Here is a 13,195-nt window from a genome sequence, read left to right as displayed (position 1 = left end):
GTGGGCACTTTGCTCTCCCCAGTTTGGAATTAAACTGTACAAGAGGCAATTTCTGCTTACGTATGGAACCAGATTTGAGCACAATTTAATCTTCACTTTTTTTAGTAACGCTGTATACACATTGCCAGATACAAACCAGAGATGTAATTGATTTAATCCACTTACAAAGATGCTTTACAAAGGTGACTTGTTACATTCAGTAGAAGGAAAAGTAGCTTAAGGAGACAAAGTGCTGTGTATTCAAATAGACAGTTGCTATCACACCAGCGATGTTTTTTCTGTTCTTCCTGCTCCTCAGCCCTGTGTGCTCCTCGCTGCATGAACGGTGGGCTCTGCATTACACCCGGCCTCTGCATCTGCCCCCCGGGGTTCTATGGCATCAACTGCGACAAAGGTAACTGCTGGCCAAAACCCCCTGGGCTCCGTATCCGGCAGCCTCTATTCCCCTGTGTTAGTTTCCCCCTAGGAGTGGATTTTGGAAAGTCAGGCAAGTGATGTAGTAAGTAAGTTTTTAAAGTTTTGTGATTCTTCAAATAGATGCTCTAGCACAACCTGGGAGCTGTTGGAAGTGCTTTTGCAGCTGAATGTGCAGGCATCCATATACGCCAGCTCTGTGAAGGATCATTTAGATAACCGCTTTAGTTGATCCACTGAAAGCTGTGGCACCTACCACAAAATTCACTTATATTTCTGGCCTAGGAAAAAAAAATTATCTCTATTTGAAGTCGAGTTTCCTGGAGTAAAATTAGTTTTACTAATTATTTAGTACATGAATTTGCTGCATCTGGACACATGAAAAAATAAGCAGGCTATTCATTTTTTGTTGCTACGTTCTGGCTCAGGAAGGATCAAAAGGAACAATCAGTTGTTCAGATCAGTAATTTGGACAGTCCAAGCTACCACATAGAAAAAAAACAAGTAGTCTCCTGTAGAAATATGACTGACCTGCTCATGGCAGAGCAGGTTACAGAACATCACGTTGCATGTATTGTTGCAGAACTATATGAAGTAAAGACTAAATGCAAAAGGTCCTAGTGGACTTTCCAGCAAAATAATGGGAACCTTCCCAGGCCTTTAGGTACGCTTGCACAAATTGTTGTTGTCAATGTCCTTCTGACTGGCATCTAGTCCTTGATGAGACCTTTACTGCATTTAAAAAATGTTTCAAAAGTACACTGTAATGAAATGCTCCCAATGTCTTGAAGGATTAATGTGAATCCCAGCTGTTTGGTGAAAAGTCACGTCTAACACAATGTAAGTAATTTGGCAGGTGAGAGACACAGCATTTGCATCTATGTCACCACACAGCAAAAACTTATAAAGGTTTCTTTCTAGTCAAGGCATTAATTAAGAACTGTAGTGAAGTATCCTCTAGCAGAAGTAACTTCCAGTCCTAGGTTGTGCTCCTTTTATCAGACTCTGGCAGTTTCAATAGCAATAGTGACTTGATCCTTCAACGAGCTTTACATGTGAGGATTGATAAAGATAAAGTCTGTCCTCACGAATCTCATTGCTGTATTGCTCACTTGTCTCCTTCTGTATTGACTTGTGTGTGTACCTGTGTAAAGCATTATGTAGGAAAACCCACGTTTCAGTCTTCCTTTGTAAACCAGATGAAAAGATGATAATGCAACTTTTTTAAACATAGTCAATGTTTATTTATGATGAGCAGCAGAAAACATTAAGGCCAAGTCAGACTGAGTTCTTATTAGTGACTTAGTTCATTCCTGTTTTATTTGTTTCAGCAAACTGTACAACAACCTGTTTGAATGGAGGAACGTGTTTCTACCTGGGCAAATGCATTTGTCCTTCGGGCTATGAAGGAGACCAATGTGAAATTAGTGAGTAGCATCTCTGTGTGCTTGCTTTCACTTACATCAACTTATTCTAGTGTTGGTGTCTGAATGATGAAGTGCTGCCTGCCTCTGCTGGGCTCACAGCAAAGGTCTCACACGGCAGGTTGGGGCCCTTGGGGAGTCAGATGCCGCATGCCTTCAAATGAGTTTCCTACTGATAAGTTTGACTCATTGCTAGACCATCTCATCCCCTACCTTGTTCTGTTTGTACTAGTAACTGGGCTTGGTAACAGCCCTCAAGCCGTAAGTATGCAAGCAATACCCTGTGGCAGACAGACGTGCTGCTGTGCCAAGCCCACGTGGAGCAGCTGTTTTCAAAAGTTACAGCAATTCGTACTTGTGCACAGCAGAATAGGTTTGAGCCTGCACGTCTGAAAGGGCTACTATAAGCTGGGAATGGAAGGGTTTGGGGTAAAGGGAGGACTGAACCGTAAGAGCTGAGAGCTTTCACTTAAAGTATTAAGTTGCATTCACATGGCAACTTGAAAATCCATTTCACAAACATCAAAAGACTTGCTATTTTCAGAAGTTTAGCATCAAAGCAATTAAAAATATTTTAGCTCACGGTTGATCTAAGTGTGCTCTGTAAAGCTGGGGGTGGACATACGGCCAGGCTGGAACAGACCTGGGAGGTCAGCTGTCAAGTTGTTTGATCTCACTAAAAGAAGAGTTTTCACATAGGTGGGTTAAATTGGATTAATTCTGTAGTTCCCCACACTTGAACAGAGTATGAGTATTTCAGTTTTGAGACCGTACACCCGGGTCGTTCTTTCTGGCTTAAAGCTTCTAACAGGACGCTGTGCGAGGAGCTTGCCCTGCTGTAAATAATCTCACTGACGTTCCCCAGTGCGCGTCAGTGCATGTTCACAGGAGCACGGAGAGCAGCGTTTAGCCTGGGAGAGCCCGTAAGAGCTGATTTCTTAATATGCATCAGTAAAGACAGGCTCTTCTCACAGGTGTGAAATTTGTATCATCAAATAGTTTGGAAACACATGGAAATAAACTCTAGTGCCACTACGGGACAATAAATGAATTACTGTGCAAAGAAAGAACACAGATACCGTAAGACCTACATTTCGCACAGTATTTACATGTAGATAAACCGTAGACTTATGTAAATGTTTCACCATATCGCTATGCCTTACAAGGCATTTTGCAACTCCTTTTTACCTAATCAAAACTGGAGCGAAATGGAAGAAGCAAAGCTTTACTGTTATTAAATTAATAAAGATTGCCCTTTGATATAAATTCAGATCAGATGTCAGCAAGAACAACTGTGGGTTTCCACTGAATTTACCTTTGCTTATATCAAGTTCAAATTTGACACTGCCTCTTTCTTCAGTCCCCAAGAAATCATCTGCTGATACTTCTCAGATGATGAATAAGGTTTGGTTCAAAGTTTGAGAAGCGTGTATTTTATGCCAGTGGTGTTTTTTTGAGGAAAATTCTTAGAACTGATATTACAGCATGTATAATTAAGAGTGCTCCACTTAATTGGTCTGTCCCAGGGGCTCTTAAGCTCATTGTTGTCTACTGCTACTTGGGATAGGTACAACTGACTTTGGCTTCTTGCAAAGGCTTACCTGTGCAACTCAGATTAAATTAATTAAAATACAGGCAGTAAACCACTTTCTGTACAAAAGAAAGAAAAAAAAATTCAGGATCAGAGTATGCTAAGAGCTGAACTGGGATCATGTTGATGAGAGCAAGGAAAGCTATGCACTTGCCTTGGCTTTTGTAAAGCTGCGACGACAATTGTTAGACCGTGATTGATGGCTGCTACCACCTGTGGGCACTGCACCAGTGCCAGCACAACAGTGCAAGACTGCAAAGAAATGCTAGACGAGGCTTAGAAACACCAGAGGAGAAATAGAGCTCAGTCTCTTTTCTTAGATCCAGGGCCAGCTACATTCAGGCATGGGGGTTTTGAAATAACAAGGGGAGAAAACCTTTCAACAGGCAGAAAGCTATCTTCGGAAAATTGCAAAGTTCTCTTTTTATTTTTAATATTGTTTAAAGATTTTGAGTGCTTGTCTAATAGTTGAATCACTCTCTAAGACTCCTGGGAAATGCACTGCACCCAGTCTACAATACTAACAAGCATTCACAGTCTTCCAGATTTTTTCTAGCTATAGTTATGCATTGCCTCTAATTAGAGTTTCAGTTTGAGTCCAGAGAGTTTTATTTTGTTTTGGATTCCTCCCCTATTTGTCACCAACTGTTTTGTTGTTTTTTCCATTTCTCAGTCAATAACAGAGACAGTTATTACTCTTTCCTTCATTCTGTGAAAATATCTTAGTCCAAAATTAATTGAGCTGTGCTGAGCCAAATATTTGCCTAACGCATATCAGACCCCTTGACCTGTATTCTCCAGAGTTACTTCAAGAACTAGGAGAATCCCTGGATTTCCTTAGCATTGCTCCTTTTGGACATTAATTACTTCTGATCCAAGTGCTTGCAAATTAGAATACCTTCAGGTTCCCTCTCCAGAGGCTTCTTCAGGGAAATAGTGCTTTTGCAGAAACTCTCCTTAGCATGGTTTGTTCCGTTGGCTGGTTATGAAGCTTGTTTCAGGGCTATTAAAATATTAGGATGCACATTAGGAAGAAACGTTTCTTTTCTATTGATGACACACACATGCATTGCAGAAGTCGGAGGGGGCTGAGAGCTGAGCAAGCACTGCCTGGGGTGTTGAGCTCCCAAGGGGGCAGGCTGTGATCATGGGTGCATTTGCTGAGGTTTTCAGCACAGCAAGCCAGCAGTGGAAATGATGAGTGCTGATGCTTAAATCATCATGTGCAGGTCTCAGTTAACATCCTTTCTTACAAAAAGGAAAGGAAAGGAAGCAGTTTGCTGCCGCAGGTTCCAGTTTTTGTTTGCTCACAGATTCAGGTAAATATTAGTGCTAAATCTAGGAAGGGCTTTTTTTTTCTCTTTTCTGAAGAATCCAGAAAAATGTTGTGGGATTAGAAAAGATGAAAAAAAGTTTTGTATGACAGTAGGAAAAGCTGCACCGGTACATATGGCCACCAAGGAGGCAAGAGGTTGAGGGTGTAGGTCCTGATGGCCCGAGAGTGCCCAGGGACGTGGCAGTGAGCCTCCCTCAGCCTGGGAGTGACCTGGCTCGTGAGCGCTGTGCTCACCCTTCCTAGAGATGAGTGAAGATTGAATTAGTTCAATAATGCAGACAAATTCTAACAAGGGATTGACATCTGGTGATGGGAGACTTGATGTTAAGTTTGAGGGAGGCACTTGGTGTAAGTCAGGCCCAGCAGGAACTTGGCTGTGGATCTCCTCCACCAATGTGGACCTCCTCCCTGCAAGGCGAGTCAGGGCCAAACAGCTCTGTCAGACCCAGCCTCTTCCTCTGGCCAAGTGTGAATGTGAGGGCAAGTAATTTCCAGACCAGAAGCCTTGAAAAATGCCTGCCAGTTCTAATTACTGTTACCAAAGATGCTCTGTTCTTTGCAAACAGGAAAGAAGGGCATGCTTTTTTATTGCGCCTTTAGTTCCTGAGCTGTGGTGGGGAACAGGCCTCATTGCACCACCCACAGCACCGTGGTCCTCCACAGCCACAAGCTGGCAGGCCCAGCCAATCTGTTTGTTGTCTGCCAGCAGCAGCCATACCTGTCAGTTCCTCAGCTTCCTCGTGGTTAAAATCTCTCTCGGAGGCCACCAGATTTTCTTTTGCTTGTGCCCCCTGGGTATGGATGCCACTCTTTGCAGACACCAAGTCTGGACAGTGCTGCCTCCCCCACGAAGGGTGAGGAGAGCAGGAGGAGATACTGACCGGTGGCACGGGGGACTCTGTGGGGTCCAAGTGGCACAAGTCTGGGCAAAAGCGGCATGGACACACGGGCTTTGGCCGTGCCAAATTATTGTCATATTTTCAAAGCAGAAGAATGCATATAAATTGGAAGCACAGGCTTGCAGCAAAGTCTTCCTGAAGGATCCACAGTGCACACTCCTACGCCAGCATCCGACGAGTTTTTCGGGTGCAAGGCAGGCTTCTCAAACACTTGTCTCCAGTCGGTGCAGGGGCCTAAGACCATTGTTTTTGTGCTTTCGATTTCTAGGTAAATGCCATCAGCCCTGTCGAAATGGAGGCAAATGTACTGGTAAGAATAAATGCAAGTGCTCCAAAGGCTACCAGGGAGACCTGTGTTCAAAGCGTAAGTACCAAAGCCACTCCGTCAGTCCTTGTTGTAGTACCATCAAGCTGGCTGTACAGTATCTTTTTACACAATGTCAGCACTAATTGTTTGTTGTCAAAGTATTTCAGGTTAATTTATTTCCTGGACATACAGCGTACACCAGACTTAAGGGAATTATGAAACCAGAAACGTTTTTTACAAAAGCCTCCCCACAGTTTCTTCTGTACTCTGAGTTTCTATAAAACAGCGATGTGTTAGCTTAGTAATAGCAGTTTAGTAATAGAGAAATGCTTACCAAAACGTCAATACATTGCAACATTAAAATCCAACGGGAGCGCTTTGTGAGAGGGATGCTGGGGGCTGCCCTCCTCTCCCGCTGGTTCTGGTGTATGCTCAGCTCTGCTGCTCCGTCTGCTTCTCTCTGCCAGAGACTGAGCCAGACCTTGCGGGGAGTGGGGGGGTGAAATGTTTCGGGGCTCTGCACACACTCAGTGCAAAGTCCAGATTCACTGTGAGAGCCCCAGCCTGTGCCAGGACCCACCCGTCATGAGGAACAACAGCAGGAAAGCAAATACGCGACGCTGTCTCTGGATGAAATGGCAAGAGGTCAGGCGTGTGCGCTCGCTTTCTTACAGCTGTCTGCGAACCCGGCTGTGGCCTGTACGGCACCTGTGCCGAGCCCAACAGATGCCAGTGCAAAGAAGGCTGGCACGGGAGACACTGCAATAAAAGTAAGTGAGAAACAAACCCCGAGAGTCCATATCGGGGGTCTTACACATCCGATGCCATACAGAAATGACTGCTTCAAGAGCCTTTCCAGCCTCATTAATGATACCACGCTCCATGCTTTCTAATCTTTAATCCAAACAATAAGATGAAGATTTTTCAATGCTCCGTGATTTTAACTACTTAAAAAAACCTCAGAATTGTTTACAAGTATTTTACCAAGATCACCCTTGTATTAGAAATTCCAGAATCTGGTATCAACCAGACTTCTAGATGACCTCGTGTCTTCCACCCCTGGTATGGAAGGGATCTAAAGTCCATCAGTACTCCTCAGTAGTGTCAGCTGGCTTTAAAATGTTGGGTAGGCATTTTTAGAAATAAAACTCTGTCAGGTTTTAAAGCTGATTAAAACTTAGAAAAAATGAAATGTCCTTTAGAAACTTCGGGGAAAACTTGAAGAGTTATGCAAGATCTGTGCTTACTGACTTGCAAGTTTTCTCCTCCTCTTCCCCACCCATGCTCCACAGACCACAAAAGATATTGTCCCAAAGCAAAGTTAAAGTCCTTAAAATGAATTTCTGTTATCCTTATTTATGCATTTCACAGCCAGTGAGGCAACTGATCATTTCACTGGATTTAAAATAGCACTATAAAATTATTTGAAATACAATTGGATATATCCGGTAACAATTTCAGATTTAATTTTATATTTCATGTGCAATAGTGCTGTGACAGCACATTCTCCTATGAGGTATTAATGTTTAGCTTAAACACTGTTAGCTAATGATTCACATGTAATGTTTTAAGTGGCAATGATAAAAAAGTTGAAAAAATTTGCAGCTATAAAACCCACCAATTAGCCATAAGAAATGTGAACCTTACATTGCAGCATCAACTGAACGTTTGTTTTTATTAAATGCTGTTGATGCCTGTGATTTGTATTGCATTAAAATATATTAGAATAAATATAGTTGTTTCATTAAATAATGAGTATTATCTAACTGAAATGGATTATGCTGTGAAAATTAGGTTTGGGGAGTCCACTTTTCTGCTGTTAGCTAGTGGACCTGTGTTTAAGTATTTATGTCATTCCCTGAAGGAGAAATACCATTAATATAAATTATGGTTAGCAAAAATGGAAATCAATATGAACTTCATAAGTTCAGTATGAACTTTTTCTTCTTGTAATACTCTTCTTATAAAGAACTCAGATAGCAAGTGAAAAAAAAGATGTACTATAGATGACCATCCCCAAAGAAGCAATTACCTGTACAACAAAACCAAAACTCATAACTACCGTGTTATGAGGAGTCAACAGTCACACATTATTGTCAGCCCCACGGTTTTCCATCCTTAATTGCTTGGAGTTTGGATACAGTCCTGCTGTGTTTAGCACTGCAAAACTCTCTTTGTATTCAGCAAAGAAAGTGAGAAGAGGCCATTTGTGTAAAATTCACCCCCATTTTAAGGGCCCATGTAGGGCTTAAATTGCACATGCAAGTCTGCATGCACTGCAGTTCACTCTTTTCAACTAAACCCAAACATCTCCTGTTCTCGAGAGGAGATTTACAGTTAATTTGAGAGACTTGCTTCATATCCCATCAAATCAATGGCTCCTTGGTAAAACTGTTGTCTTAAAAAGAAGTGGTTAAAAATGAACCTGGGACTCAGTTTTTCAACGTCATTTCCATGAGCTTTAAGTAATGAGATGGGTAAATGAAACTATAAATAATTACAACATAATACTTTGATTTCCATTTTTATTGTTCGTTTTCATTTGCCACAACAAAGCAGCTCTGCTAAGCCTGTTTCAGACTGCTTTTTTTCCCCCTAGGTGTTTATTGTCATTGCTGTTCTTTCTCTTTGCATTCAGCCATAAACCAAAGCCAAGCTCAGGTAGCTGGCGCAGATTGTCCCCGGGGGGATGCTTACGCCTCTCTTTAGAGCCCGTGGCCGGCAGATTGACATGACTCTCACCCTCCTGGCATGGGCTGTGCACGCGTGAACCCAGGGCTGAGTGACAGCCTGGGCGTGCTGATGGTCCCTGGGCTCCCTGGCGAGGCGAGAGCATCTTTCTGTCTGGCAGCACCTCGTCCATCCCGGGGGGCACAGAGAGGGGCGAGCGCTTGAGTAAGGCATAGCAAAATCCTTTGTTCAAACCGGGGAGACTGTTTCCACTTGAAATATTAGCTGTGGATTGCGAGCCCGCTTCTGTGGTTTCTTTTCTCTTGAACTGGATAATTTTCCAGGGTATGGAGCCAGCGGTCTGAGCGCCCTGAGGCCAGCAGGCAGCAAGCACAGGCAGCACACGCCTTCGCCGAAAAGGGCCGAGGAGAGGCATGTTCCACCCGAATCCAATTATATCTGGTGAACTCCAACATCTGAAACGGTTCATGTTACACAAAGTTCATAGCCTTCATTAACCTCTCATGGATTGAATGTTAAACCGCTGTTCATTACAGTTAAGATTACCGGCTGGAATTTTATTAGCTTCATTATAAACCACTGAGCTGATATTTACTATTCCTTTTAAGTTTTATAAATACTTCTATAGCTTGATTATATAGGCTTCTTCTTTCAGCGCTTTGGATGGTGTGTTGTACTATACTTCAGTTATGTTTAAACTTCCTTTTTTGATTATATAACTGCAAACATTTTCCTAAAATTAAGTAACAATATTCAAGCAGAAAACCTTGTAGATGCTAACCTGAATCATTTCAATGACTACAGATTTAATTTGCCTAAGACAAAGGAAAGGTGCATTTTACATTTTTGCTATTGTGTATTTAGACTTTTCCCTAAGAACAATAAATAAAATAAATAAGTTGCCTAATTTAAAAACTGAATAACTCAATTCAATGTTATTTTTGGCCTTACAGTTTTGCAAAGTACTGCGTATTAAAAATACACTGCAGTGGTGCCATTTAACCAACGTAATATATTGTAAACAAAGTAGAACTATAACGTATGAACTTTCTGCATTGGCTTGAAGCAATATAATATATTGTAAACAAACCAGCTCTTATGTAATAAACTTTTTATACTGACGGTTATGTATAAAATAAAGATGCTGCTTTAGTTTTTCGAGTACTGCTCTGTGTGGCCTGCTGCGGTCTCATCAGCGTTGGGTTGGGACGGTGGCTTTTCTAGAGCACCCTCATAAAACAGTGGCACAGTGGGGTTGGTTTCCCTGTCTCTGCTTTTAGCCCCACAGCTCTTAAAAATATTTCAGAAGAGCAACTTCTTCTTGTGCCTTTGCAAAGGAGGGGATAGCACCGAAGGGCAGGTGTTTCTGTCTCTGTATTTGCCCTCCACCACGTCCTCCTTTCCCCCCCTGCGCTGCCAGCCGGCCATGCCAAGTTGGTGTGCCTTGTTCGTGATGCCTCTGGTACCTGGGATCTTCTCCTCAGAGCCTCTGTCCAAGCAGGTAATACTCCAGAGCTGGCAAAGTTTCCTGTTCAAGGGTGGTGCTCCCGTGTCGTGTTGTGTTCAGACTGTATAAGGTTTGGGTGCTGCCTCTTGCGACGGTCAAGGGCCACGCAGTTTGTAATGTGCTGTGGCTAGGAAGCAATGAAAATGGTTTCTGTCTGCACTGAAGAACAATATCCACTTCAACAAATGATTACTGACCCTTGCTATACTGCAGTTCTGGGAACCTTGTTATCTGGGAGATAAACAAAAAAATAAATAAATAACACATAATTTGGGGCGTAAAATTAATCTTAATGAGCGAGAGGTTTTGAGTTACAAAGGAAAAAGTCTAGTTTATTAACCTGACCTTGCTGGTCTTATTTAGTCAACGGACCCATAGGCCAAGTAAAAAGACTTGCTAAGCCAGAGAGGAGGACAGCTCTCTAAGGATCCGTTTTTACAGTGTCCTTCGTATGGCGGGACTGTAGATGCTGCCCGGCAAGCCTGATCCGATAGGAGACCAACCCCCCATCGCCACGCATGGCTGCAGCCCTCTGGGTCCGGTGCAGGGAGAAATGTGGCTGGGGAAGGAGGAGCAGGGCCAGACCGGCCCCCCGTTACACTCCGGCCGATAACGAGAAACAGCCCAAACAAGGTGGTTTGGCCACTTGCCTGATACCCTTCCCCGGGATGGTAGTAAAACAGCTCAGGTTTGCTGAAGAAGGAGCTTTCTTAGCATGGATGTGTGTAACAGCTATAGCCGGTGGGCTCCAAAGTGGTGGTCCCCCAGCCCTCAGTCTCACGCCTCCCCTGGGACCCCCCGCACCTCCCTGACCTCCTAGGGGACTGGTGGGAGCCTGGGGCACGGGGCCCTCGGGTGGCAACGCAGGGCAGGATGCGACCAGCAGCCAGCTTGCCTCTGTGCGTGCTGCATGGCGGCGCTGCGGCGGATTTTGAAGAGCAAACCTCAGTCCCCATAGCAGCCCCCATACTCTTACCTATGTCCTGGCAACCTGTGGATCTCTCCCCCACACCAAGGCTGTTGTTGATTGTGGCGAAATCAGCTTTCCTTTAAAAAGGATAATCTGCTGTGTCTACAGGCAAGAAGGGAAAATACCAGCTGCTGGTGTGAGCTGGGCTTTTCCTTTCACCGGGGCCAGCAAAGTGGGCTGTGGGGCAGGAAAGGAGCTCAGCCTCTGCCCCGATTTAGTGCTCTCCCAAAAGCACCCTCTTCAAATTGAAAAAGGCTGAAAACAGGGAGCCTGAGGAACAGGAGAAGACACTTGGGTGATGAAAACCCAGGGCAGGGAGATGAGGACGGAAACATTTCTTGAGATTTTCCTTAAAAGCCATGAAAGAAGAAGATTAATATTAGGTTGAGGTTAAATGTGTAAGCGCTCTGTATCTCCAGGGATGCCCCAGGAGCTGTTTATGAACATGGATGTCACATTTGCTAGCTTTTTGCTCTTTCTGTAACAAAGATTGGCTGAAGCCACTGGTCACACACCACAGTGTGACAGAAACACAGAAATTTCTTACTTAAAATTCCTCAGATATTTTGGCTAAACTTTTTCTGCTCCTGTCAATTTCTTAGGAAGTGCTTCCTTAAAAATAACAAGTATATTCTTTTATATGGAGTAATTTATTTTGCTACTTGTTCCAAAGACACTAAATGCTGCTACTTGGTTTTCTGAGTTTCACCACTGACTTGGGGAAAGATCATTAATCATGAGTAGAATATAGTCAGAAAGGTTACAAAAGGAAAAAATATTCCTCAAAGTGCAGACTGTAATTTTCTTAAATAACATCAGCTTTCTACATGCAAATTTTCCATCACTTTGCCTTTAATGCCAGCATGAGCACAAAGTGTCCTGCGTAGAGGCAGTCCCCCACGTCAGAGAAGTTTTAAGTCAAAGTCCGTGATATCTGACAATGCTAAAAGAAGACATTAATGCCTCAGAAAAAGTCCAGTAGAAAGTTGGAAGTAATTTTGCCATTAAAAAATAAACTACAGAATTTATCACGCCTTGTCACTGGACAGTGTGTATGTATGGGAAAAGCACGTGTAGGTGCCATAGATGAAAATCAGTTAAAGAAAAATAACAAGAAAAGTCAAAATACCAATCTATTATGATAGGTCAGACGGAAACTGCCTTTTTAACAACATTTGGAAAGTTTGCAGTTAGCCAGAGAGAGAGAGAAGCCAAACGTTGCACTTGCAAGCAGCAGCTATGAGATACTCAAACCCGGTAAAAGAATATAAAATGTTAAATCACTACAGCTCTAGCCCCAAAATCCCAGTTTAAGCAACTGACAAAATTATAGCTTTATAAAGTGCTTCTACTAGTGTTCGATAATTTGGATATCTAATATTAGCATCCTGCTAAGTCCAGGTGTGCACAACAGTTCAAAGGACAAATGCATAAGGCACAGAAAGCAAGCAGAGACAGAAGCTCTGAGGGCAAACTGCCTTTTTTGTACCGCTGCCATTAGCGGACCGATGCACGTGCTGTCTTTTTGTAATTTACAGTTTACGCTAGTATTCCCTTAACTCCAGTTCTGCTGCTTGATTTAAAATATATCACTTTTAATGCCTCTTCACTTGACTTTGTGGGAACTGGAGAGAATTTGGGCCTTTTCGTGTTTGTGCTATGCATGACTTAGCAGCATAACGCCACTACCGCCCGCAAAGCAAGCTCTGCGCCGTGCCACTGGGCTAGCAGGGAGCCGCACCGCTGTGCACGCTGGCTGATGCTCACAGGGTGTCCCTGACCCGGAGGCAGCGCTGGCTGCCGGGGCCCGGCACGCTCTCCCCATGTGGTGCAAATGCGTGGTCCAGTTGGTCTTCCAGCTTCAGCTGCATTTCAAGGAATATTAAGGGTAAAAAAAAAAAAAAAAAGATAAAGACAAAAATTCAAAGCTGTTCCAGATGACTCGCTGCCTGTAAGGTTCAAACTCCAAAAGCCAGGCTCAAAGCTTTGGCTGGACCTAGTGCTATTAGTTTAAACACTGCAGCTTTGTTTCTGCTGGGCAGATTTGTTACCTTTC

At 43.3% G+C, this 13,195-nt stretch overlaps 1 protein-coding gene across 1 annotated transcript in view; it reads left to right on the top strand.

Annotated features, from left to right (window-relative positions):
• The window catches only part of WIF1 (Wnt inhibitory factor 1), a 45,723-nt gene extending 35,928 nt beyond the window's left edge, over positions 1–9,795 (top strand). Inside the window, exons 6-10 of the mRNA XM_075491607.1 lie at positions 299–394; positions 1,746–1,841; positions 5,933–6,028; positions 6,646–6,741; positions 8,986–9,795. Of these exons, the coding sequence (XP_075347722.1) occupies positions 299–394; positions 1,746–1,841; positions 5,933–6,028; positions 6,646–6,741; positions 8,986–9,107 (506 nt within the window). The 3' untranslated portion in view covers positions 9,108–9,795. The remainder of the gene's footprint in view (positions 1–298; positions 395–1,745; positions 1,842–5,932; positions 6,029–6,645; positions 6,742–8,985) is intronic.
• Positions 9,796–13,195: the final 3,400 nt, after the last annotated feature.

The sequence above is a fragment of the Mycteria americana genome, chromosome 1 (assembly GCF_035582795.1).
Source record: "Mycteria americana isolate JAX WOST 10 ecotype Jacksonville Zoo and Gardens chromosome 1, USCA_MyAme_1.0, whole genome shotgun sequence".
In the NCBI taxonomy this organism is placed as follows: Eukaryota; Metazoa; Chordata; class Aves; order Ciconiiformes; family Ciconiidae; genus Mycteria; species Mycteria americana.
The sequence above is the reverse complement of the archived record's forward strand: the minus strand, read 5'-3'. Positions and strand labels throughout refer to the sequence as shown.